Raw genomic sequence first — 26,179 nt, 5'->3', positions numbered from 1 at the left:
AAATGCAACTAGGAATGTTTACACTTTAGTTATTTTATTTTACTCAGTTTAAAAAAATGTGTTTAGACTTGTACTGAAAAAAGAAAAGCATTTACACGATTCAAATGTAGACATCATTTTCACGTGAATATACTGTCGCTGTCGGAACACAAAACCTCCAAAAAAGTCATTTTACAGTAGAAGGAATTAACCTTCTTAAATGTGAATAGAAGTTAATTTAACAAGACTTCATTCAAACAGATTTTTAGACCTTTTTATTGGTCAGTCTATCCAGTAACTGTGACAGAGGGTGACTGTCAGCTATCATTTTCAAATTATGTAAAAAAAATGGAGAGTTTTGTTTTCAACAGTAACAATATATATTGTAAAATCTGCAGTACAGTGTCAAAGTCAGAGACCACCCTTTTGTTTACTTTCCAATCAAAACAGCCAGTAAGTGAAACCTATTCATTTTTTTAGTGTCAGGAAAAAAGCAGAACACATCTGAAAAATCTTTCACCTTTATTACAGCTTCCATTCTTTCATTTTCTGCTTGTCCATGTAATCTCAAGCACTTTTAATGATGTTGCGGTCTGGACTCTGGGGTGGTCAGTGCATTGTTCTTAGAACAACAGCAGCTTCTTTGTTTGAACAGTAGATCTTCTCTTTTTTTCACTCAGTAAGGGCTTCTTGGCAGCTACACATCATTTCAGACTCACAGTGTTGAGTTGTCTTCTCACAGTGAAAGGATGGAGAGAAACACCTGTGGACTTTTTCAGATCTAAAGCAGCTTGATTTTTCTCCTCTCTCTCAATCTGACGGTGACAGCTTTGGTGGTCTATCAGCTCTTGCACGGTTTCTCTGTATCTTTTAACAATTTTAGAAAAAATGGTTTTGTCTGAAAAATAAATAAATGAAAAGTGGTCTCTGACTTGTGCACAGTACTGTATATATGATGTAATATATATTAACACTGTGTTGCTTTTCAGTTTACATCCTTTCAGGACAAATTATGTTAGTGTAATATATTTTATTATTTTGATCATGTATAAATGTGTACTCATTTGCATAAAGCAAATTCAATGCATTACTGTTTTCAGTGTGGATAGAAAAAATTACTCTTACAGTCTAAAAAAAAAAATCCAGCAGGGTAAAAAAATAGAAACGTGCTCTTATGACATGTGCCATCTGCTGTGTGTTGCTGTGATGAAAGGGTCAATCAGTTGTGGCTAAAAGGGAAGTGATGTCACCACAACTGCTGTCTGATCACAGAGCGCTGCCCAGTGAAGTGTTGCGGGAGACTTAAAGCCACACGGACCCATGGCAGACACCAACTAGGCTTTACAGCTAACAATCCACGTCTAATTGCATTTGTCAGTGTGACTCAGTTTTAAGGACTTAACAGGAATCCGCAAGGTCATTTTGCAGCAGCAGCTATGTTTACCTCAGTGGCTGAGACATACATTGCTTTGTTTTGACTCGTAACGTAGGTGCACGCAGTGCGTGTGTGTGGCCGGAGCCCCAGTTCAGCGCCGTGCTCTCATGCAGCTTTTTAAAAAAAAAATTAAATAAACAAAGAAAGAAAGAAAAGCTGGCTGGCGGAGGATTGAGGAGTCTCCGCATAGCGCTCCACTTCCAAGGCCACACCAGCCCATTTATCCCTAGCTGGGGCATCATGCTGCAAAGCTCCATGCTACTCTGTGTGTATGTGCATTAAATGTGTGATATTATGTGTGAATCCTGTGTGGTGTAAGTGTAAGGTAAGTATGTAGGTATCTGGGTGGGTGCTAAAATCATCTATTCACCTAAATGTGTGCTGGCTAATTCTTTTATGCAGAAAGCTCGGGCAGCGGGCAGGTACATTCAGTAGTAATGGCCTTCCTCTGTTATGTGCCATGCATATGGTGCAGGCCTGCGCCTTACCTGCTTCCTCGTCCTCGTCTTCCCCGTCCGCAGTTTAATGTATCTGGCTATCAGCTCGTTCCGACCTGAAAGCGAAAGAGGAGAAAAGAGGAGAAAAAGGGCTTTTATTCCATCTGTCAGCAAAAAAGCAGTAGTAAAAAAAGATGTAAGGCCGCACAATGATATTGGAATCATATGGGTGCTGGTAGTGATTGCTTAAAAATGGGTTGGACAGAGGGTCCATGGGGGTCCTGACCACTGAAGAACAGGGTAAAAGGGGGCTAACAAAGTATCAGAGAAACAGATGGACTACAGTCTGTAACTGTAGAACTACAAAGTGCACCTATATAGTAAGTGGAGCTGATAAAATGGACAATGAGTGTAGAAACAAGGAGGTGGTCATAATGCCTGATCGGTGTACACACACACACACACACACACACAAACACAAATGCCATGTTTTGTTGATTTTCTAAGTAAAAATAAGTTAAAACATCCTCTACAGAGAACATTTACAGATTATTTATATAATCTGTAATAAATATATAAATAAATAAATAAATAATAATAATAAATCATAAATAAAGCCTGTACAAAAGTTTTATATTTTATATTTTAGTATTTGTAACATGTTAAATTCCATAAATAAATAGAAATCGCGTACTAAAATTTTAGAAAAGTGCCATACTTAAATTTGTTTGCTGTAGAGAATGTTTTAACTTGTTTTCACTTACAAAATCAACATGACGTGTAATTTAACACGAGGGTATTCAAACTGTCTCATATGACTGTATGTAGTTTTTAAATGGTCTAAAAGTCCTGATGATACCCATGATGCACTCAGAAAAAGCTTTTTATAGTGTAATTCATCACAATACCAATAACAATGTCCTATCGCCCACCCAGTGCCACAGTCATTGGAAGAACGGCATCTCAGTGCAGCCTTAAATCGTAAAGCCGTCTCTGTATGTATATTCATGACCAGTGTACAGGCAGCGCGGACCTGTTTCCTGTCCCACAAATAAACAAACATGTTTCATTTAAATGCAAACGCGCCCCGCGCGCGGTATTACCATGAAAAAAGCCGGCCAAGTCTATAGCCTTTCAGATTAATCTAATTTAATGCCAATTTCTTCAAAGCCTCACGCCATGAAAGGAAACAGATCCCGACATTCATACTGTTACAGCCCATAATGGCGGAGGAAATATGTTCATTTAACGCAGTGCTGTTCTCACTAAATTATAATTAAAGCATGGCTTTGTAGTGATTTCCAATTAATGGCAGCTCCAAACATTCTTCTGCCCTCGGCTCTCCCCCTAATTGCTGATGCAAGGCACAACGACCCCTGCTTAGCCTTTTCATATGTTAATAACATACCGCTACCCCAAAACTATTACGCAAATTATAGGTAAGGAGCCACTCTAATTATGTGTCCAGCTGTATCCAAAGGTTGTCATAGAACTGTTTTCATTTTTTTTTTCCTCTTTTTTTAAAAAAAATCAGGGCCATGTGGCATAACAAGCTTTTTAAATGGGCACGCTGCGGATTTCAAGTACAATTTAAGTCTCTGCCCTCACAATTTTCTTTGGAACAACATTAAACTGCATTTCCAAAGCCACGGTGTAATTAGCCTGGAGGAAAACGTGCTGTGCAGTGAAAAGAAATATAGAGGAGAACACGAAACAATGATAAGCAACCGTCAAATCACATTATAACAGTAAAGCCACAGAGAGTTAACCCCGAATCGTGAGCCTTACAGTTAGTGTGGAAGGCTGACCGTAATCGCATGTGCAGATATGTCTAAAGAGGAGCGTATATAGGTGGATCAGTGCACAGACTGAAGTGCTGCAGATGCTGCTGGCTGTGGTGAGACGCATTTATACACGCGCACACAGAGGCGAGCCGGCTGCAGCCTCTGCCTGCTGTGCACTGAGGCAGCTTGCTGTGTTCAGGTGGGCCAGATGAAAGCCAGCGGGGCCGGGTAATGCCTCTTGAGCTTCTGCCATTACACACACCTGTCGCATGAAAAAGAACCTCTCTCGCTCTCTCTGTGTCTGTGTGTGCTGTACTTCACCGCCGTTCCATGTTCTGCTGAGATTTAATGTAATAACCCCAACAACTACATTCTTAGATAAACCAGCAGCCTTCAATCAATGAGACTCCATCATTAAGGCATACTGCTTTCTTTTAGGTAATGGATTAGGAGTAAATAACATGCAGCAGTGCCATGGTATTTAAAAATTATGCAAGTATTTAAAAATGATGACCGTATTTCAAAATAATGATACGTAATGATAGGATGATCAATTTCTGAACAGCCCAATAAAACACATTCCACCCATTTACATTTTAGAGGAGCTCACTGATTGGTGGTGAGGGACCTCACCAACAGGTGGCACTGATAGAAAGAGGGGGAAATCCTGGAAAAACATCAGAGAAACTAAGCATGACAGTGGCTCAAGGGCAGCTAAGAGCTACAACCACCACAGAAGACGTTCAATTTCAGCTTTCGCTCTAAACAGGTGTCGTTTTATCATCAGTTAGCTGGAACCAAAATGTGATGCTGCATGTTTGGCCTTCTAAGTAATCAGACACTACAGAACATGTTTGATTTCAGCTTTCCTTTGCTCTCTCAGACATTAGATTTTAATCATCTGAACCTGTCAGTAGAGCAGGGGCTCCCAGTCTCGGTCCTGGTGACCTAACTCTGTGCACTGAGCACACCTGATTACTCTTGTTAACTAATTTACAAGCACCTCGTTGGCTGGATCAGGTGTGTAGTGAATCCACAAAAATGTTAGGCTTCAGATCCAAACACCACAGAACAGGTTTCATTTCCTAGATCAACGAGCTGTTATTATCATGCTAGCTAAACTAATGCAAACCAGCTCCTCAGAAGGTACATTCAGAAGGTGGGGGTCGTATGAGAGCTGTAACTGTCGTCTTTCCAGTCAAATAGATGGGTGATGTAATTTTAAACCCTTATAATAAAAGAAGCTGAACTCACAATTTTTTTGTCTACTGAAAGTCGACCCGTTTTTCCACAAATCTGGGCTATAAACTATAAACAGATGGCGTCTCTTCAGTGATCTGCTCTGTAAAAATTATTTTTATAAAATAATACAAAGAGCGTCTAAGATTTTTGGCTTTCAGCAGTAAATTGTAAGCATATAGCAACATGCGTATGATCATAAAACAGATGTTCTGTTAATTTAAGGGGAACTTTCTATCAAAAAAATAAAAAATAAAACAAAAATTACATTTATTTCATGCAGTTACTGAATAATTTGCCTTACAGTTTGGTCATGTAAATTCAGATAGAAAAACCAAAACATACCCTGGAGAATAAGAGGTTAACATTTAGCAATGGTTAAATAAATGTCTTGGCATTTATTGTATGATGGCTTGAAAATCATGACTGCATTTATTTTTTCGGTTATAATATAATCGATTCTGAAGAATTCCTGCACGACACAGCACAAAAGCGACAAATGCTTTTACGTCACTTAAGACACGTGATATGATGTTTTTGTCATATCGCCCACCCCCAACAAGCGAGTGAGAAACAGTTGAACATTATTCTTTGAACATATTCAAAGGAATATACACTAGTGGGGACCTAGGAGGGTTAAGCAGACACTAAAAAGGCTAAATCATGGTCTGTTTACTGCAATCACCAAGAACCTCTCCAAATATGCTGTAATATATGCTGTTAATCACAAGGCCACACATAGCATTTGAATAAAAACAGACCAAAAAGCTCTCCACTTATATAAGGCCCCGCCCGACAGGTGCGCACTGCTGCCTAGCCTCAGGCCAGGGCCCATATGAATGTTTGACACGCGTGTACGTGTGTTTATTAGATGAGCTGAAGCGTGAGGGCACTCTCATCTACTTCCCGCAAAAGCGTTTTGTTAAGGCCGTGCCGACGGCTACAGATCATGTGACCCCAAGACAAATAAATAGCATCTGGGGGATTTGCAGTTCCAGCCCGCCACCCCAGCATGCCTGCACTGTAATCTCTCCCAGATGAAGCCGGGGCCCTCGCCACTTTCAATAATTCACACACTGTGTACACATAACATGACAATAAGGCCATTCATGCAGACGCCTGATTCCTAGATCAAAGCTCACAATCGGCCAGCTGTAAGCATGCTTACTGCTGAATAATTCATTCTTTTCACCGGCTTGAAAAAAAAAAGAGAAAGAAAGAAAGAAAAAAAGCTAGCCTGCTCAGTGGGACTGGGCCAGCGCGCTTTCTCTCCAGTGTTTGCCGTGCAGAACAACATTGGCAAAAAGAAAGAGAGCCCAAGAAAAAAGAAAAAAAAAGAAACAGGCCGCATTCAAGGCCCCCCAAATCCCTGCGACACAAGCCTCCCCCCCATGAAGTTTATACGGAGCAATACTCTGTGTCTTATAAACTAATCAGCAATACTGTTTTATTTTCAGAGGCAAAGAGACCAGGTTCCCTACACGTGGCCCAACAGCTATGAATGAGATCTCCCCCATGGAGATTTCTTAATAAAAGTATTAAAAAGGGAACTTTTTTAGATGGGCCTGGCATGTTCAGCACTAATCTCTTCACTGTACTCCACTTTAAAACCCTGCACCTAAGCTCCCTGGCATTCAATATGGTCTATAAACGTGTATCAGCGAAGTTAAAGCGGCCCCTTTTTTTCACGAGGAATGAAGAACAGTTAAGCAAGAACTTAAACCCTTAATCTATAAACGGATCAGATTTAGGGGTTAAACTTTCCATCAAGTTCAAATTTGGGCAGACATCCTGACTTTAAAGTCCCTATTGCTTCCACATGCACTTTTTAAAAGTCCACAGTCCTGCTCCCTATTATTATTACAGGCTGTCCGGGCACTTGGCAGAGGAAGAGAGAGACGTAGCTGCTTACGCACGTATTTTGTGTCAGCAGCAAGACTGATGCTAATATGCGTCTAAAACACACTATAGCACCTCCTACCAGAAGACGGTGGGCAGAGGAACGGTGTCCAAAAATGGCCTCAACCAGTTTCCATTCAGATCCTTCATGGGGGGAATGGGTCGGGATGTGGACCTCATAAAGGAGATCACGTCACTCAAAATAGCAGGGGAAGGATTAGGTATTTATGGGCTAATCCTAAAGAGTAGAGCCCTGGCCCTGGGCAGAAAGTGAAAGTGTGTTTTCCACCTTCTATGGTAAGAAAAAAAAAGAAGAAAAAAAGTGGGTCTGAATGACCCTGGAGGTCCTGCACCATATCAATAGCCCTCAAACGGCAGTGGGCCCACAATGGAGCCTTGCAGCACCTCTCTCTTCCCAGGATTGGTCTCCAGCAGCTGACTCCATTCAATTAGGAATGCAGTTTTACCCTTCAGAGACGCCTCCCTCTGAGGCTGCTGACGCCTCCCTCCTCTTGCTCCCTGCTGGGGGGGCTTTCAGCACACCCACCGTGGCGTAGAGACTCCTTCGGCCTGCCCTGCCTTCATATGCAGAGAGGGAACCTTACAGCTTTGTCCGGGTCATGCCGGAGGTGTTTAGGCCCAGCTTCGGGCCGGGGCTTTTCCTTTAACCAGGGCGGAGCACTGATTATCTGCACGGCCTGAGGCCGGCCTGTGGAAGTCAACTGAGTGCAAGAAACAGTTAACTGCCCTAACAGAAAAGTCCCATTCAACCCCACCCCCATGCCCCGCTTCTCTCTTCATCCCTCCCTGCCTCCAGACCCTCCCTGAATCGGTGGGGTTTACACAGCTGCTCCGTCTGCACAGCAACCCCCCTCCAACCATCGCTCTTCTAACCTCCACCCCCTGCTGCTGCAGTGGAGGCCAGCCTGATTTACAACACATTCACTTTCCCCTGGCACATTCTGACCATGTTCCATCACACTCCTTTCATTTGGGGTAGATTTCATTAGCTCGACCGGTCCGGCTTTTAATCCGCTTCACGGCGAGTTATTTCCTCTGTTTTTATTGGTTCTTTCTCAGAGCTGCCTGGACACCAACAGCAGTAGTACAGGGGGGGGGATTTTTTTATTTTCATTTCAAAATATAAATTTGTAATCACAATTGATCTATTTATTCTTCCCCATTATTTGGGGACTTCTCCTAGAGCCCAATCATAAACTGAAGTGCCACTATATGAGCAAGTCGTTAATAAAATAAAAAGGAATATACACTTCATAATCACCCTGCTCACCAATAAAAAGACAGTCCCCCAGTAGGAGACCCCAAATTTGGATTTTGGGCACTATGAGAGAACAAATCCATTGCCTTGCCCCACAGCTGAAGCAACACGTGGCACGCCCCTCCTCCTTCTCCCCGGCCACTGAGTCGGGACAGCCTCAGTCATAGCCCCCATCGTCGCTGTCGCTAGCATTAACATCCGTCTTTCACTTCTAGCACTCTGCAGGAGGATGAAGGAAAATTGCCATTGATTCCACACCCAGGGGGCGCGGCAAATAAAACCCCATCATCCTCCCTGTCGGCACGTCAAAGCAAAGATGATTTAATCAAAGAAAAGCCCCGCAGTTCGACTCGAGTCCATGCGATAAACAGCGGCCCTCATTTAGGTTATTGCGTATTAAAGTATTTTAATGGCCTCGGCTGCGTCCTTTGATTGCTAATAACACGTCGCTCTGCGGCCGCCTCTTCTGTTTTTTTCACTCAGCGCTTTTTTAAGCGCTCATTTCCTGTAGCAGCACTTTTGTTTAACGCAGGCCCGACCGCGATCACATCTGGTCCGCTGGCCAGGGATGATGTCAGCGCACGCTGGGCCGCGCCAGCTCAAGGCCCAGAGTCAGCCGGCAGAGCTCTCACACACACGCGAAGCTCTGCTTCATGTGGCTTTCTCCCCTCATGAGAGCGCTCCCTCCTCTCTGGGACACGAGAGGCAGCTTTCAGGCAGCCCCCAGAGTGCCACCTCACCCCAGCCCCACTTCCAAATCTATCATTAATTCTCATTAGCTTGTAATTTTGTAAGTGTCACTTGTCACAGTGGAAAAGAACCACAATTGCAATTTTGCCAGCGCCTAACCTTATTTGGCCCACACGAAAGCTCAACATGCTTGTTAGATGTAAACGAACCACTGTGCAATTATCTAAGACAATTCTTTAGACCTTGGGCTGTTTTAACAGCAACAAAGACAGAAGCTTTTTACACGTGTGTGATTTGCGCAGGGAAACTGCCGGGATTAATGAAAAGAATCCGTAACTCATCCATGAATAGCTCTTTAAAAAGTGTCCTCACTTCTATACAGCAAGGTTATACTGCTTGTAACGCAGGACGTTACATTAATTGTCTACAGTGCATATGTACAGTCAGTCTCTACATGCTGGCACAGGAACATGAAGTCTTTCTGTTTAGTTTGTGTCCACTGAAAGCAGCAGAGGCTGCAGTACTGTTCCAGTGTGGGGTGTCAGGCCCAGACAATGGCCCGGCTTTCCTGTCATGCGTGATAGATGACTCAAGGGTCTTGGGCTTTCATTAGCATCACAATGGACAAAACCAACAATATGGAGGCATTCACTCGGAGGGTCTCTGGCTGGGTTTGGGGGCCCAAGTGTTTATGTGTTTGAAGGGGGACAGGAAGCCTTTTACTCCTATGAACAACGCCATTCTAGGAAGGACTGCTGCCAGGAGGGGAGGCTATTTAGAAAGAAGACAAAGAACAGGACCTGTGCCTTGGAAGCTGAACAGGTGACAAAGCTGCATTCACTAAAAAAGTCTTGCATATGTCTTTATATGCTGTACATCTTTGCGTGTCCTGAAGAGTAAAATGTCTATCATATTCAAAAATAAAACATGCAAGAATTTCCTTGCCTTCCTTTCAAGCTCTCTCAGGAATGTGGCCTTGTTATAATTAATTTTCAGTCATTAACTTCTTTTAACACAGGCAAGACAAATGTTTTTGCACATTTTTAAAAACTGTCTATTTTGACCCACACTTATCAAGCTTTTCAGGGAACAAGTGCGCAAAATAATATGTAGAACAGTCTCAACCACTCATATATGATTATATTCAATGCAACAGGTAAGCTGAAACAGTCCCGGGATCAGGGCTCTTGTTCTGAGAAGTATGGTAAGTACGACCCCTTGAGTAAGTGTGGCTTAAGAGGTCTTGCAGGTCAGGGCATGTGTGAATGCACAGCCGAACGCTGCTCTCGGTGATAATGAGCGAAAGGGGAACAAGGGCCGAGCGTGCCTGGCCACTGAAATCCATTTAAAGAGACACAGGATAACGGCTGCTGATCCAACATCTGACTCCGGCCAACCAGCTGCCGATTAAGGCTGGCTTAAATTCCCAAATGGCAGGGGCCTCAGGCTTTAGAGCACCAAGGCCTAAGAAAGACTTCAAGGCCAAAGGCGTAACGCCCACAACCGTGACCATCACACCCACCCCAGGCTCTCTTTATGGGTCACAATGTGGGCGCCCAGCCACCCCTGCCTTTTCAAGCTGGAGGCTGAAGCCTATACGTTTTGCACCGTGACCCAGTGAACTGGGGGCTTGTCTGGAGTTGGCCATGGCCCCCTCCCAGTGCCATCTGCCACCCGCTGTGCATAGTACGATGTTTCACAATACACATACACACTTGGTCTGTCTCCTTGCCATAATTCTGCCCTTATTAACCCATCACCAGTGGAGTCTCTTCATGCACGGCTGACAGAGTGAAAAAGTGAAAAACAAGCTTTATTTTATAAATACCTCGTAACATTTCTTTAATTCTAGTTGCACCCTGCCTGGTAATAAAGCAACATGAATAATTCCCAGAGCCATTCCTAACAGCGGCTGAATGAGGCCACAAAGAGCACTGTGCACTAAAGCACTTTCAATGCAACTAAAAAACTCTTTTCTGGATTTTGAGGGTCACAACAGCTCCCACTGCCTCTGTTAGTAGATAGTTATGAATCAGACTAATTGTAGCTACATTAGGTTAATGGGAAAACTTGCCCAGATTCCTGAGCTAAGAGCATTTTCAGGGGACAGGATAGAAGCTGGACTCATACATACAGATGACCAGCACTAAACCTGTATGATAATACGCAGTAGCATTTCACAGCTTTGTCAAGCTGGCATCTGTTCTCGAAGTTGCAGAGCAGTTTTGCCTTCTCCTCTCTTTAGCCTGTTCTGGGTTCCACTTAAATATGTTTAACTTTTAGCTAGCTTAGATATGATTAACTAGTACAGCTGCGCAAAAGATCGCATAAAAATCAGGATCTCGATTTGTTGATTAATGCAATTCCATTCATAACTGGTTCTGAAATGTGAAGGTTATTCGTGCTCACAATAACCTTGAGAGCACAGCCAAGCGCATTTAGATTAGAAGCGGCAACTGGAACGTTTTTGCAACGCACCGCTGCCACTTGCAAAGTGCTCCTGTGGTCTTAATCTGCCTATTTTCACTGCTAGTGCACGGCAAGCTTTTCGCAATAAGTGTTACACAGATAAAGCAAGGGGCGCAAGGTCACTATGGGCAAAGTTTCAAGTCTAATTTTTGCGGTTTGCCATCCACTTGGTGCCTCTAGAAGCGTGTACAACATAAAAATATACACAAGACTTCTTTACAAAACTGGTATGTAAGAATCAAGAACCATTCATTCATGCATTGGACCAATTAGTAAACGTTTGGTAGTGAAGTGACTTTGCATCTCACACAGTACAGTCAGTTGATGGCCCAGCCATACTGAGTCTACAAGCACTGCACAGATGCGTAGGATGTCATTAGATTGTGCCCCTATGTAGAACTGCAAAGGTGCCCCATCCATCATTGGTACTATGGCCATGTGCATCTTCTTGAATCTTTTTCACAAGCTAAACTATGATTCGGAGTAGCTATTCAGCTCACCTTTAATCCCTATGTCTTCTAATGGCCGTGATTCTCAATCGAGACCAAACTTAGCCCACAGTGCATTCATTTCAGACTCTTTCATTCATTCCCGGCCACCCTTGAACCAAGGATTTCTATTCACGACTTTGTTTCAAAAGCTTCACCTTTCAAAGGTGATTCTCATTGCACATGAAATGAAAAATCTCTCAAAGCAAAAACTTTAAAGCAGCAATAGCCACTTCAGTTTGAAACGAACCAGCCATTTATCATGCTGTATTAGGCAGACCGAGGACGGGGGATGGCCGGCTGGAGAGAGAGAGAAACGTGAGCTTCCTCTGATGCTCAGTAGAGACGGCACACAAGAAGCAAATTCAAAAGCTTGCGGCTGTGGTCTGCAACTAGCAAATGACCAGAAAGTGCTACAGGCCTGAAAACCCACTAATGCTTTCACATCCAGCCGCCACACCTACCGGCAATATCCGCTATTCAATCACTGCCGTTCCAAAATGCTGCTATTGCAGGGCAAGTAACGCCATGGTATGCAAGCAGGATATACGAGTATTCAATGGTAACAGACCATCACTTTCAACCACAGAGAGCCAACGCTCAACTAGGCATTCGAACTCTGCCGGGCTGCGGAGCACAGCTCAGCTTCCCCTGCTATGACATAGCCGCAGACCTAGTCAATACAGGTCAGAGAGCAGCTACTTCAATCAGATGACTTACTGTGAAACAAAGTCAAGACGCGGCAGCGTTGTATTTAGGGCCGACTAATAGACAATCTGTCTTATTATGAGTCAGATGACTTGACTGCCGATCAATTAATTCCTCGTAATACTGTCCTTAAGTGTAATGAATACCCCTTTAAAAATCAATTGAAAGTTTCCAAACACAAAAATGGAATCGATAGTTAACTCCAGGTGACCCGGGTGAAGGCTAAAAGCCTACATTACGGAGGCTCAGACAGAAGAGAAGTGTCGGGGAGTCGGGGCAACGGGCAGGATTAACGACAAGCATCCATTGTGCAAACAGACAAGCCAACAGCAGAAATCTGCAGGTGGCCACCCCGAGCCTTCCAAGAGAGACAGAGAGGATTACATTAGACGACCCCTCATAAATCCTGAGAGCGCAGCGGCAGGTGGGGAGGAAGACAAGGCAGCGGCACGTTTCGTCCTCTCAGGCCGCTCTACGGCGTTTGTCAGCAGAGGCAGAAGCCACTCCCCCCCCTCGGTGAGTCTGCGCCAGCTCCCTCAGGACCAATTAACGCAGCCGAGTCCTCCACGGCTTCACTCTATCAATTAGGAGGCGGTGAGTGCATCATCATCATCACATACATTACTGCTGAGGCAGGTCTGGTCATCGGGGTGAGAAGAGGCTCTCTCAGAGAGAGAGTGAGAGAGAGAGAGAAATGCAGGGGAAGCACTGGCAGTAATGAGAAGTCCCAAGAGAAGCACAAGAACAGAGGAACTCGGTCCCGCTGATGTGTGAACACGCCGCCGGCTGGCACCTCCCAGCACACACACAGTCAGACATGGGGTTAAATCAATATTTTCAATCTCTCAGGATCAATCCCGCATCTGAACATGAAGAGAAACCTGTTAGCAGTCACCAATATGTGTAAATGAAAAGCCAAACTTCATGACCCTGATGGATCGTTTTTTTCTCCCCCGGCTCCCTCTCTGCTTCTTGGTGCTACAGCCCTCCATCACTGTCAAACTCCCTCGACAAGCTTCGCAGTTGCAACTTGCATGGGAATGTTTCTCTGTACATCTCAATAATGTAATTTCACGACTGTGATAATTACTCAAATTCATATTAGTCGAATGTATCGTTTTTTTCACGCATCCCTTTGCCTTAACAACAGCAGCAATTCTGTCAGGTACGGTTTCTGAAGTGCTGCCCATTCTAGTCCACTCCTACTAACCAGGTGCACAATTCAACCAAGATTGGTGTTCTAGCACTTCACCTGCTGTTCCTAATTGAGACTGAGGTCTGGTGATATGTCTGTTGAACCAGTTATATACATACACCCTACAGTCGTCATCCTGGAATGTGGGAATGCCAATATTCTGCTCCTTCACGAAGCAAAAAGGTAATGGAAAAGTGAGCTAAAATGGACAGGAGTCTCAAGAGACTGGGTTAATTTTTACCTAACAGGATTGGAGCTGTCATTATTGTTACTGGGCGCTCAACCATTTATTTGAGACAAACTTTTTTTTGTCCAGGGAGCTTATCTTTTAAAACTTTTTAAAGGCTTTATAGTTTCTTTTTCCAATAAAGTACACTCTTAAAAATACAGGTGCCACACAGCGTTCTTTGAGCAACATTACAGAAGAGCCACTTTTGATTTTCTAAAGAAACACCTTAGAAAAAGCAGATTTGTGAATGTGAAGGACCTTTTAAAGGTTTGAAGAATCTTCACATAATGTACCAATTATGCGTTTGTCCTAGAACCTTGACATGATTTCGAGATTCATCCATTGAAACAGCCCTTCCGTTTATATTTAAAGAAAAGTGCCACAAAGGTTTCTTCGATGCAACAGAAGAACCACTTTTGGTTCCCTAAAGAACCATGCTTGAAAAAAAGAGATTTTTAAGAGTGAAGAGATCCTCAGTTTTAAGAGCCTTGGTATTAAAAGGTTAGGAATGGTTTGCTATTGTGCTGTTAATTTCTTTTTCTGTTTTGCCCTTTTTAAAGCCCTGGTTACTTGATCAATCCTCAAAATAATCAATACATTATTCAGTCACTAAGACCATCAATAGTGACTGCCCTAATACAGTTAGAGGTTTAAATACTTTAAGCAACAAGCCAACAATAAATGGCCATGTACAAAATGATTCATGAGTTACCCTAATTCCAATTATAGCAACTCCTCTATTTCACTAGAGATTATTAATGCTGCGATGTCTTTAAATGGTCCAGAGCAGCCTGTTTCAGTCGCACAAAAGCAGCCAATTGGAGCAGTGCAACCTGAAACCAGTCGCTGCACAAGCTGCCTGCTCTGCTGGACACACTCCACAACCTCTTCAACACTGAGCAACGGTCTTTCAAAGCTCCTCTCTGCTCACATGCAAGCGTTTCCTGCTCGCCACAAATCTCTGCAATCAAGCCTTGAAGCAGAGTCAAATCGGGTGAACATGCAGAGTCAGCCTCTGATGTTTTCGCTTTCAAATAAGTCTGACTCACAGAAAAAGGATCAATGGTTAAACAAAGCTTAGACTCTAGAGAGTGTATACAAAATCGATCATGAACATAAGCTATAGGTTTGGTTCGATATCACTGTATTCAGTGCCAATAGATGAGATGGCTGGATTTCTGTTTGTCATTCATTTGATGATGAGGTACAACTTAGTCTGGAGACTCTTAGTCTTCACTTCACTGGGTTCACACGATAAGCATATGCAGTTTGCTAATAAAGCAATATGAGATTCCCCAGCACATTCCATACTGATGAGGAGGCCTGTGTGAAGTCTGGAGCCTCAGAATGCCTACAAAGCAAAACCCCAGACGCAGACAGCACAGTCCTCTGGGGCTGAAAACAAGCAAGCTGTATTTTCCTTGCTCTGGAATTCATTATGATGCCAAAATCTCAGAAGTTTTATACGATACCCCCCATCAAAAGCAACAAAAGTTAAAACTGGCTACAAAATGCGAGGAGACAGAACTCCTCAGTGTTGTCAATAATAGCACATCTCACAAAGCTACAAGCAGAAGCGCCTTGGGCTGTTGGTTCAAGAAGGGCAGCCATGCATGGGATGGGTCAGCCAACCTGAAGACCATTTGCTCTTACCCGGCAGGTGAGGGGAATGTCGAACCTGTGTGGACACGTAAAGCCACAGCGTTTATTCTAAACACTCCAAAGAATAACACTGGATCTGCACATCAAGCACTGCTCTCATTACAGAAGAAACAGAGCCTGGTGGACACATTCATTTATATAAAAGTTTGCAACACATGTGAGCACAATACACACGCTGAACTCAGCTGTGCCTGGATTTAACATTCTATAACTGAGGCTTTGTTCACAGGTAAAAGTGGCCCAAATCTCATCTTTTTCTTCATATGTGACACAGATAAACACACTGAATCTGACATTTTCAATTCTGAGACGCTTTCATATGTGGTACTGAAATCCGACACGTATCCGATCTGCGGCAATGCGACTCAGACTGAACAGCCAGATCGTAATTCATGTGGCTTTTACGTCAATCCAACTCGACATTCATCATAATTTTGCGCTGCTGAGACCTCAAACATTTCGGGCGATATTTCTGTACGAAAATTAGACGAGACGTATCCAAAACCCTCCGTGTTCGAAGAGGTTTTGAAAGAAATGTCCAAACGCGGCCGCAGAGCAACGAGGCTGCGGCGTCAAAGAACAGTTAAAAGTCTGAAAGCAAAGTTTAAAGAATCCGAGGACACGAACCGAAGAAGTGACCGTGGAAGAATAACGTGCCCTTTTTATGGCAAACTCGAACACATTCTGGGTGATGAGCCCAGCTGTCAGTCAGTGAAGCTTCATGATGGCTCCTGTGATGCTGGTGAAGATGACGCTGATCCTCCTGGAGCGACTGGCGCTCGTTGGTTGTCATGATTGTTTACCTCTGGATGAGCCGCGTGACGCAACATGAAGCATTGTTCTTTGGCGCATGCGGGTCGGTTTGGGAGCTGATCTGTTCAGCCTGATGTCGCATACAGATCGCATTTAAAAGATAATGTGAACAGCCAAACAAAAAAGGTGGAATTTGGTGAGAAAATCAGATTTGGGCCACTTTTACCTGCTGTGTAAACGTAGCCTAAGACTGCAACTTATCATGTAAAATGTGAGTAGCCCTGCCTACTAACTGCTCGTGATCATGAGGCACAGGGTTTAATAATAGTGAAATAATGGAGCCGTCAACAAGCTGTAGACAAAACAGGAAATAAGGTTCAGTGATAAAGAAACAGCTGTGTTAATAAATTACATTTTTTCTCAACAAAACATTATACAAGTGTGTTATTTTACTCCGGTTAAGAAAACAGAGTTAGTGAAGTGATAACATGGACTGCGAGTGCATCTTACGGCCAGATCACAGTATAGCTTGCACCGCATCTTATCACACGCATATATCCAGGAGTTTAAACTGTGTCATTTTGACAGTAAACATTTTATAGCATGTTTGAGGCATTTTGGACTGGCTGTAAAGGTGGAGGAAATCGACCAGAATCGAGCAGAATATGCAATCAGATGCATTTGTAACACCTCCACCCACTTTCTGCAGACCTCCCGTGTTTTGTGTGATCTTTCCTCAAACACACATGCATGCACACAGCCCATGAACTGCACGTTTAGCCTTGTGTGCCAGTTTTCGTACATGCATGCAGAATGTGTCCTATTTATGCACTGAAACTGCTGCAAAAGGCTTAGAACCCTGTGTTTTTATTTTTTTGTAATGTAATATAATGTAAATGTAATTTTCATGTCTGTCTAGTTTATCTACTTTCCTGTAAAATATTCAGGGATCTCTGAAAGCCTAGGCATGGTTTGTTACGGTTTAGTCAAGGTCATTTTTTGTAAAAAAGGTACTCAGTATATTACTAAATTACTAATATAATCCGCAGTAACGTAATATAACCCTATCAATATGCTACTGTATGTTTAACATTATAGTGTCTTCAATATTTGATAGGTATGTTGCATTTATTGTGGGCAAAATGTTGTCATTCCTTTTTCCTCCTAGACTAGAACATTAATTTTAGAAAAGGAATTAAAAAGTATATTTTGTTAATATTACTATAGTGAATGGCACACTGAAAGCCTTCAATGCCACTCAAGTACAACAAAATGAATATGATCATGTTCTGTAAACAATTACTCCAACATTCTGCGACATGCATCACTAACATATGTGCCTTCCAGTTTTGAAACAAGTATAGTGGGGGCGTTTTGGGGATTCGCAAGCACGCCTGGCTGACTTCCACTCAGCACTGCAGTAAATTACTCAACAGACACTTAGTCATTAACGTGAGTGTCAGGCCAACGTCTGCAGGACACCTACGAAAAACCCAGTAGTTCAGTTCAGAAATGCTCCTTTAAAATAACTGAGGACACCAACACACTCTACTGTAAAGCGAAACCTCAACAGTAGTTAAAACCATTTGTCTGTACCACAAACAGGAAGAAATAAGAGAGTGGTGGCGAGTGCCCAGCATCTGGGGAACAGTTTGCAGACGGGACCATATGTTTTTACTACCCTCTCCCCCCTGCTTTAGGAGCAGGGTCCAAATGGACAAAACATCTCTCCTGTTTTACTGGTCGCTAGAAAACTACAGGTGCTGACAAGCTCCAACAGGACTGTCAATATTGGGCTTTGTCAGAAGTGGCTTCACTGGGAGAGTCAGAAATAAAAAACCTTGAAAACAATGTAGAGACAGACCTGCAAGCTAGCACTACCACTATGCACGTCTTAAAGGAAAACAGATTTCTAGAAGCGCAATGTCACCAGAACACGGTGATCAGCAGAAGACAAATATTAATTTTAGAAGGCCATTCACACGCTGGGAAAACCGAAATGGGCGACACATACAAACTCACTGTGCTTTCTGGAAATGCTAAGGGTATATTCACCTTATGTGAACAATGCACTGCCAAACAGCAGAAAAACCAGCAAAAAAAGACCATGATTTCAACCACACAAGTGGAAGATTGCATGTTAACCTAAGCCGCTGCCTGCGCCGAGAAAGAATCAGGTGCTACCTAACTCATCTTTGCGTGGCGAAGAGTAAATCACGGCGTAATTGGAAACGTGTTCTTTGCGGGTGCGAACGCTCGGCGCTGCCACCAAGCCCACAATGGCGTGCCGACAAAAGCGAGGGATTATATCGGAGGTGTGTGTGCGCGTGTGCGAGGCCGAAGTTCTCCAGACTCCATTCGGAAGCGAATGCAGGTAGCCGAGGGAGCCTGAGCGGATCCCAGAATTCCTCATTATCCTCCCAGCGGGCGGCCCGGCTTGCGGCGGCGGTGTGAGCGCGAGGCGGCCCGGTGCGAGGGAGGCAGTGCCTGGGCCCCCGCGCTCACCGCAGCCCCGCGGGGGGAGGGCCAGGCTCGCTCATTATGCTTAACCGATCCACAGCGGCCCTGCAAACCAAGTGCCACTTAGTGTTAGTCTGAGCTGGCCGCCCAGCCCTGATGAGATGACTGAGCACACTGCAGATCCGTAATAGGGCAAAAACAAATGCCTCATCAAAGCGACCCACGGACCGGGCCGACGCGGGCCAATCCGTGGTCGGCAATTACTCGCGGACCTTGATCCTGACGGGAAACGTCTTCCCATCCAGGTCACAAAAAAAAAAGAATAGCACGATACGATTAACGCTTGCCACCTTCAAAGCAAACAGATGCACTGTAAAGACTGCTCGGGTGGCTGGGGCCTGATAGCAGCCACTAAAAGCACCCAGAGTTCCTGAAACAGATGGTCCTTTCACACATAATAATCATAACAGCCTGCGTACGCTCCTAGGCTCCGTCCAAAACATATTGTGATATTTAGACTGCTTTACGACAGCAGACTCAGCAAGAGTACTGCAAATATATTTTCAGTGACGAAACATAATTCGGGCAAGATGTTTCATCAATCAGAGTAAGAACCCAAATTTGAGAAATTGTAAAATGCACATAGTACAAATTTCAGCACTTACAAGGTTACTGCATGCACAAAAACTTCGAGCCACATTACAGAGTGCAACTTATTGAAGTGCATTATTCAAAGCAAATTGACTTAAGGCGCTCCCGCATGCACAATAACACCCATTAAATGCATTTTCTTGGAACTCAATGTCCCATTGTGCTTTTCTTGTCGTATTTCACATCTGGTCATGTGTTCAGTGATGTACTCCAGAGGGTATGTAATTGTCTGCGGCCAGGCTGAATGGAGGCTTGCAAAGCAGGTGAATTATGTAAGTGCTGTGTCTTTGGCTCTTTGCTGCCGAGGGGGACTCGCCACTTTCTTCCCTTTTTTTTTCTTTCTTCTTCCACGGCTCCTCTTCGCCACAAAGCAGCTGTTGTGATGTTTTTCACTGCTGTCACAATTAACCTCGAAGGCTGGGCGAGGAGCCAGCGCCGGCGCAACTCGGGGCAGCGAGCCCTTCAGGTAAACAGTATGATAAGCTTAGCTGCAAAAATTAGACATTGTTTTGAAGCGAGAGGCAGTTGCTATAGTGACTGTTGCTAATTAACTGCATTCAGCCGGGGGAACAAAGGGCTTAAGGGCACTCAGGATGGCGTCTCGTGCAGAGAGCTGCGTGCACTGCACATGTGCAATCCCTCCCACCCCTCCAAATCTCCTCAATAAAATACCTGAGCCTCTCCCTCCCCCTCCCCCCCAACACTTCACACATGCCAGGAGAAGTGCGCCGGCCAGCCTATCGGAGGTGCGGGCCGGTGGACACCAATTACAGGGCTGCGTGAATCATGCCGGCGTCCGGTGGGCCTCGGCTACCTAAAAACAAAAATAATCATGGCGTCCCAGGCCAATCAACATGCTCCATCAGCGCCAAGGGCCACTCGAAGAGGATCTCATCAGCTCCAGTGGCATTCTGGAGAGATGGCCCACCGGCAAGCGCATTTCATTAAAGCAACAGCCGAAGATGGAGCGCAATTTAAGATGTTTTCCTGAATGCGGTGCGACAGGTTCGTTAGGAGAATTCTTGAAAGGAAGGAACGGAGAGCGGCAGTTCCATACTTTAACCCACTACTACAGTGCTTCTTACTTTTGCGGCAGGAGGTAGCTAATACCTGTAGCATGTAGCATGATGCTAGCGCTCTGAATGAATTTAATCAGACAACAGTATGTCATACTGTGTCAGACCTCTTAACCTCTTCAACTACTTGAGACCACCGGTGGTTCCAAAAACGCACTTCGTCATATTCTTCATAACTTTCATATTTCATAAGCTACATTCAGAAGGTGGGGGTCATATGAGAGCTGTAACTGTCTTCTTTCCAGTCAAATAGATGGGTGATGTCATTTTAAACCCTTATAATAAAAGAAGCTGAACTGATAATTTTTTTGTCTACTGATAGTCGACCCATTTTTCCACAAATCTGGGCTATAAACTATAAACAGATGGCGTCTCTTCAGTGATCTGCTCTGTAAAAATTATTTTTATAAAAAAAATTTATAAAAAAATACAAAGAGCGTCTAAGATTTTTGGCTTTCAGCAGTAAATTGTAAGCATATAGCAATATGTGTGATCATAAAACACATGTTCTGTTAATTTGAGGGGAGCTTTTACAAAAAATAAATAAATAAAATAAAAATTTACATTTATTTTCATGCAGTTACTGAATAATTTGCCTTATGATTTGGTCATGTAAATTCAGATGGACAAACCAAAATACACCCTGGTCAAGCAGGTCTTCACTGACTTGATGTCGTTCGAGGCAAGTGTGTGATGACTGAGGCATGTAAACTGCACAATGCTAATTGCTGTACATAAGCTTCTATTGCCTGTTAGCTTCATTAGCCTCGTAGCTCCAGTGCAAAACCAAAGAATCCAACCTTTAGACACCGAACTTGTCTTGGCTGATTGACTACAGAATCAATTAAACATTCATCTCACAGAAAGAAGCTCTAACGCTCAGAACAGCACCAACGTCTCAGAGTTTAGCGGCTAGGTTAGGTAAGCATTAGCTTACCTTAGCTTAAGTTAGTTTACATTAGCAAACAAACACACAGCAGAATATAACATATAACAACAGACATAATAATCCTGTATTTAGTGCCGTTTTCGTTCTATAATGACAAAATAAAAAACACACAGTAGCTGTTTAGCTAAGATTAGTTTGATCTCCTAACCACGTCGCTGCCGACACACAGGATTATGAGATACGTAAAGCAGAGCCTTCACAAAACAGCCAAACGGAGGAACCTCAGCAGGCAGCGTTATATATAAACAGTTTGAGTCCGACATGGCTGGGTGCCTTCCTGCCTCAGAACACTGTCTCGGCAGCATTTGCTATATTTCAGTCACAGCCATTGTGTTGAGGCGGTAGAGCTTCCCAGCATTCTTGCATTTTGTTCGTTTTTGTTTTTCTTGCTTTTATTTTTTTCTTCTAAAGTTAATTTCACATGAGGCTTTATATTGTTTTAACATTATTCCAAACCCCAAAGACACTGATCAGGCATAACATTATGTCCACCTCCTTGTTTCTACGCTCATCGTCCATTTTATCAGATCCACTTACTATATAGGTGCACTTTGTAGTTCTACAGTTACAGACTGTAGTCCATCTGTTTCTCTGCATACTTTGTTAGCCCCCTTTTACCCTGTTCTTCAGTGGTCAGGCCCCCCATGGACCCTCACAGAGCAGGTACTATTTGGATGGTGGATCATTCTCAGCACTGCAGTAACGCTGCTGTGGTGGTGGTGTGTTAGTGTGTGTTGTGCTGGTACAAGTGGATCAGACACAGCAGTGTCTTACCTACGTAACAGTATGCATTTACATTCAAGCATTTGCGGTTTAAAGTGAGTTAGACAGATGTTGTCATGTTAGCCTGTATGTTTACATGTTGTACTACGTAATGTAGCGAAACGAAGGGTCTTCAGACAACAGTGGGTGCACATTAGGCCACATATGAGCTGTACCTTAGAAAGGACTTTAGGAAAAACACTGAGCAAATACAGAAGCCAGCTGTTTTTAGGAATACAGCAAATTACTATAACTGTAATACAGTATGAGTACTGTAAACAAACTAAATTACTGGATAAATGCTGCTAGTAAATCACTATACTTTTACACTAAAACCTTTTTTTACAGTGTAACATAAACTGGAAGTAGAATTATGAATGAAATTAAATTAACAAGAAGGGAAGAAGCAGAGAAAACCAATACTATCATTAATAATGATGATAATAATTTAAACAGTGCTTTTCTCACATTCAATGTCGCCTTACAATCACAACGAGAATAAAGAGGTGAGGACACTACGATAAAGAATGGTCAGTGTCGGGGGAAAAAGTAAAGTTTTAAGTGTTAGTCTTAAAATGAGTCTTAGGGTAAAAAGCAGTCCTGATGTTGCTGCTGCTGCATAAACTCAAACTGTTTAGTTAACCACTGCTCCGCCTGTTTTTCCCCGGTTTGTATTCTAATATTTTATACTAATATTGTTTGCTATCCGGTGTCGACCAGAGGAGGATGGGTTCCCCTTTTGAGTCTTGGTTCCTCTCAAGGTTTCTTCCTCTGCTCTTAGGGAGTTTTTCCTTGCCACTGTTGCCGTTGGCGACACTCATGGGGGCTCAGACCCGGATTTTTCTGTAAAGCTGCTTTGTGACTGTTGTAAAAAGCGCTATATAAATAAACTTGACTTGACTTGACTTGACAGAGGTCCTGGAGGCTGGCCTTCCAAACTCTGTGGACATCAGCATCTACATCCCTACTGATGTCAATCTGGTCTTAGGAACCAGCACTAGACCAGTACTGGCCAAACTGAGAGTACGATACGGTCTGCAGAGGCACACAGTCATTAGTATGAATGCAAAACCACTTGGATTATCATAATGTACTTTTTACCGGACGGCCCACATCAAATGAACTGGCTGCAAATGGTAAAAAAGCACAAAAGTCATTCAACTGTCCAGCACCTTTCTACATCCAAGAATATCCAGCAGAATATGTTTAAATTTGCTTTCAAACTAATTATAAGAACATTGTTTCAGACCTTTTTTCCCCTCCCTCGGTATCTTTGTTTTAATTTACTTAAGATGTTTATTTATTTTACTATTTCTAGGTTCTAGTTTTATGGCTTTGTGTGTTTGTGGTGCCTTTGTGAGCAGTACTATGTGTATTGAGTGTAATTTGCTGTATCCCCCTTTTAAACCCCCCTGTGCAGCTCTTTTTTATTTAATTAAAGAAGCTACATGTTAAAAAAATATAAACACCACTAGAAACTGTGACAAAGTATTTCATGAAGATTCACTTCACCGTTTGCCATCAGTATATTAACAAGCAACAGAGTTAAACATATATGATATATATCGCTGTTGTCGGAACAAAACCTCGTATCTCCAAAATGGTAACTTTACAAGAGAAGGAAAAAACCTACTTTACTTTTAATGGAAGTCAATGGAACCAGACGTCTTTCCAAGTCATTCGGGGTCATTTCTTTAAGTCCATTCATCATGAAATTTACACACAATGTAAAGGGTGATCGGTATTTTTCAATTGTGTCAAAAACTGGAAAACACCAAAAATGGAGATACGAGGTTTTCTTCCGACAGCAGCGATATGTATGAAGTATATATGATATATGTTATATATCAAAACGTTCAGAACAATCTCAGCTCTCTCTATAATGAGAACCCACTGCAACAACTTCAGCAGCTGCAAACCTTTTGTACAGCATTTCTCTCCAATGTGGACTGAAAGAACATGGAAGGGTTTCCGGCATGATGGTCAGTCCTTAGTGGTTTCCTGAATGCCCATTGGTCGATTTCACACAGAATGTAGACGGACACACGAATCCACCAGTTCCACACGGCGAGAGGCAGATGACGTGTATCTCAGCCCCTCTTCATAGGCTCATAACTCCGGATGTGAGTCACGTACGATCTCGTGATAAGATGGAATGAAAAGGGCGACTTTACAGATTCGGGAAATGTTTGTACTGTATTTCTACACTGAATTCTCACAAAGATAGAAACATATACAGAAACATCAATTTTGATGCACAGGCGTGTTAATCGACCCCTAGAGGGTTAAAAATACAAAGCAACAGCTCAGAGAATTACAAGAATGGCAGAAACATGCACAGCACAGATGTTTGCGATACGTTTGCAAACGACAAGACGCTTCATTTATCAATTTGTAGTCATAAAAAATACTAATGAATTCTGTTTTTCTAATTTGCCTGGCATCCCTGCTGGCAGTCGCGCCCTCTTGTTTTGACAGTTGTAATGGCCCTCGTTAATGGTTGAGCGAGTGAGCGGGTCACAGTTCACGGTGCGATGGCTTTGGCACTAGGACCCTGCAACAGCTGCGAGGCTGAAAGACGTGCCTGGCCCCTTCAAAGAGCACGCTGGAGAGAGCGCCGAGCCGCAATCTGCTGCCTCCAGCTTTCTCCCGCCAAACGAGTTTCGGCAGAAAGAGTCCCCGCCCACAAGCTGCCTTTCAGAGCTGCCCTCTCCCACCTAATATCTGCCCTCAACTGCAACGATTAGTCAGCATAAGCACCATTCGAACTGGATTCGTCGTACTTGGGTACCATAATTAAAGGGAGGACCGAGTGTCATTTTAAACCAGTACAAATGTGCATAGTTTCTGACATTTTACCTCCTGTAACTGTAATTATACGACAGACTCCTCCAGTAAAACACTTCTAGCTTGAATAATAGTCATTATGAAAAAAATCTTGATGTGGATCTTTATTGCCAGTACATTGTTTACTTAAAAAACACAGCATGTCCACTTTAAAATACAAAGAAAATAGTTTAAGCAGCTACAACGTCTTTTCTCAGTCATTTGTTGAGTTCGGGCCTCCATGTACTCTTCACAATTGACTTAAAAAGTGCCATCCAAGGCCTACAAATTCTCTATATCACTCATATGATACATGAGTAATGCTGATAAAGTACACGAAGCGTTGGGGTTCCGTTATTTCGTTGTGCCATAACAGAAAAATCCCTTTTCATACAGACAGAAGTTTGAGTTTCAGCAGCAAAGGGACATTAACTGATTCAATATGGAGATGAAATGTTCAATATGTTACAAGGAACCATTAGTTGGAGCCCTAGCTCAAGCTAGCTGTCGACCTGCCACGCCAAAAATGTGCCACAGCTTGGCCGCCCCATAGTCTCTTTCACTTCTTTTCCCACAAATTCGTAGCTCCCTAAAAGCCTGAGACAATTTGTTTAACAAATCTTTTTTACGACCTCTCTGTTTACACCAAGGTAAGAGAGACGCTGAAGCCCCTCAGGCCAAGACTGAGGTCTGCAAACACTAAAAAACATAGCTGTCTAAAATATTTTGAGACCCATGTTAAACAGGAAAGAAAAAAACAACACACAATTAATCCACAATATGTGGTCAATACGTTCAGCACGCAGCCATGTGTGCTAATGAGCGCTTTCCAAAAGCCTCTCTCTTCTCTGCTGCCTCTCTGTGGTCTGGGAAACGCTACACCAGAGGCTGAGATGGACAAAGCTGTTGAGTAAACATGCAACCGGACACCCTGAACATCTGGCACAGCTGACCTCTGCTCAATCCCTGTACACTCAGACAGGTCACCGCGGATCCAGAGCCGCACACAATACAAACACAAACTTAAGATATCGCTATCTTGACAACTTAACACTGAACTATTTTTCGAACAGCTTTTGCTGCTGCGTGTTACATTTTTTTTGATTTTCTAAGTGAAAATGAGTTCAAACATCCTCGACAGGGAAGAGATTTTTTTTTATTTGTTATTTATCTGCTAATTTTTGTGCACAACTTCTACTTATTTGGAAA

General features: G+C 43.2%; 1 protein-coding gene across 1 annotated transcript in view; it reads right to left on the bottom strand.

The window, feature by feature from the left end:
• The window catches only part of tead1b (TEA domain family member 1b), an 89,748-nt gene that overhangs the window by 23,942 nt on the left and 39,627 nt on the right, over positions 1–26,179 (bottom strand). The window contains 1 exon segment of the mRNA XM_036587041.1: positions 1,903–1,967. Coding sequence (XP_036442934.1) covers positions 1,903–1,967 — 65 coding nt within the window.

This window comes from Colossoma macropomum, unplaced genomic scaffold (assembly GCF_904425465.1).
Source record: "Colossoma macropomum unplaced genomic scaffold, Colossoma_macropomum, whole genome shotgun sequence".
Lineage (NCBI taxonomy): Eukaryota > Metazoa > Chordata > Actinopteri > Characiformes > Serrasalmidae > Colossoma > Colossoma macropomum.
Note: the sequence above shows the minus strand (reverse complement) of the source record. Positions and strands in the feature narration are given on the sequence as shown.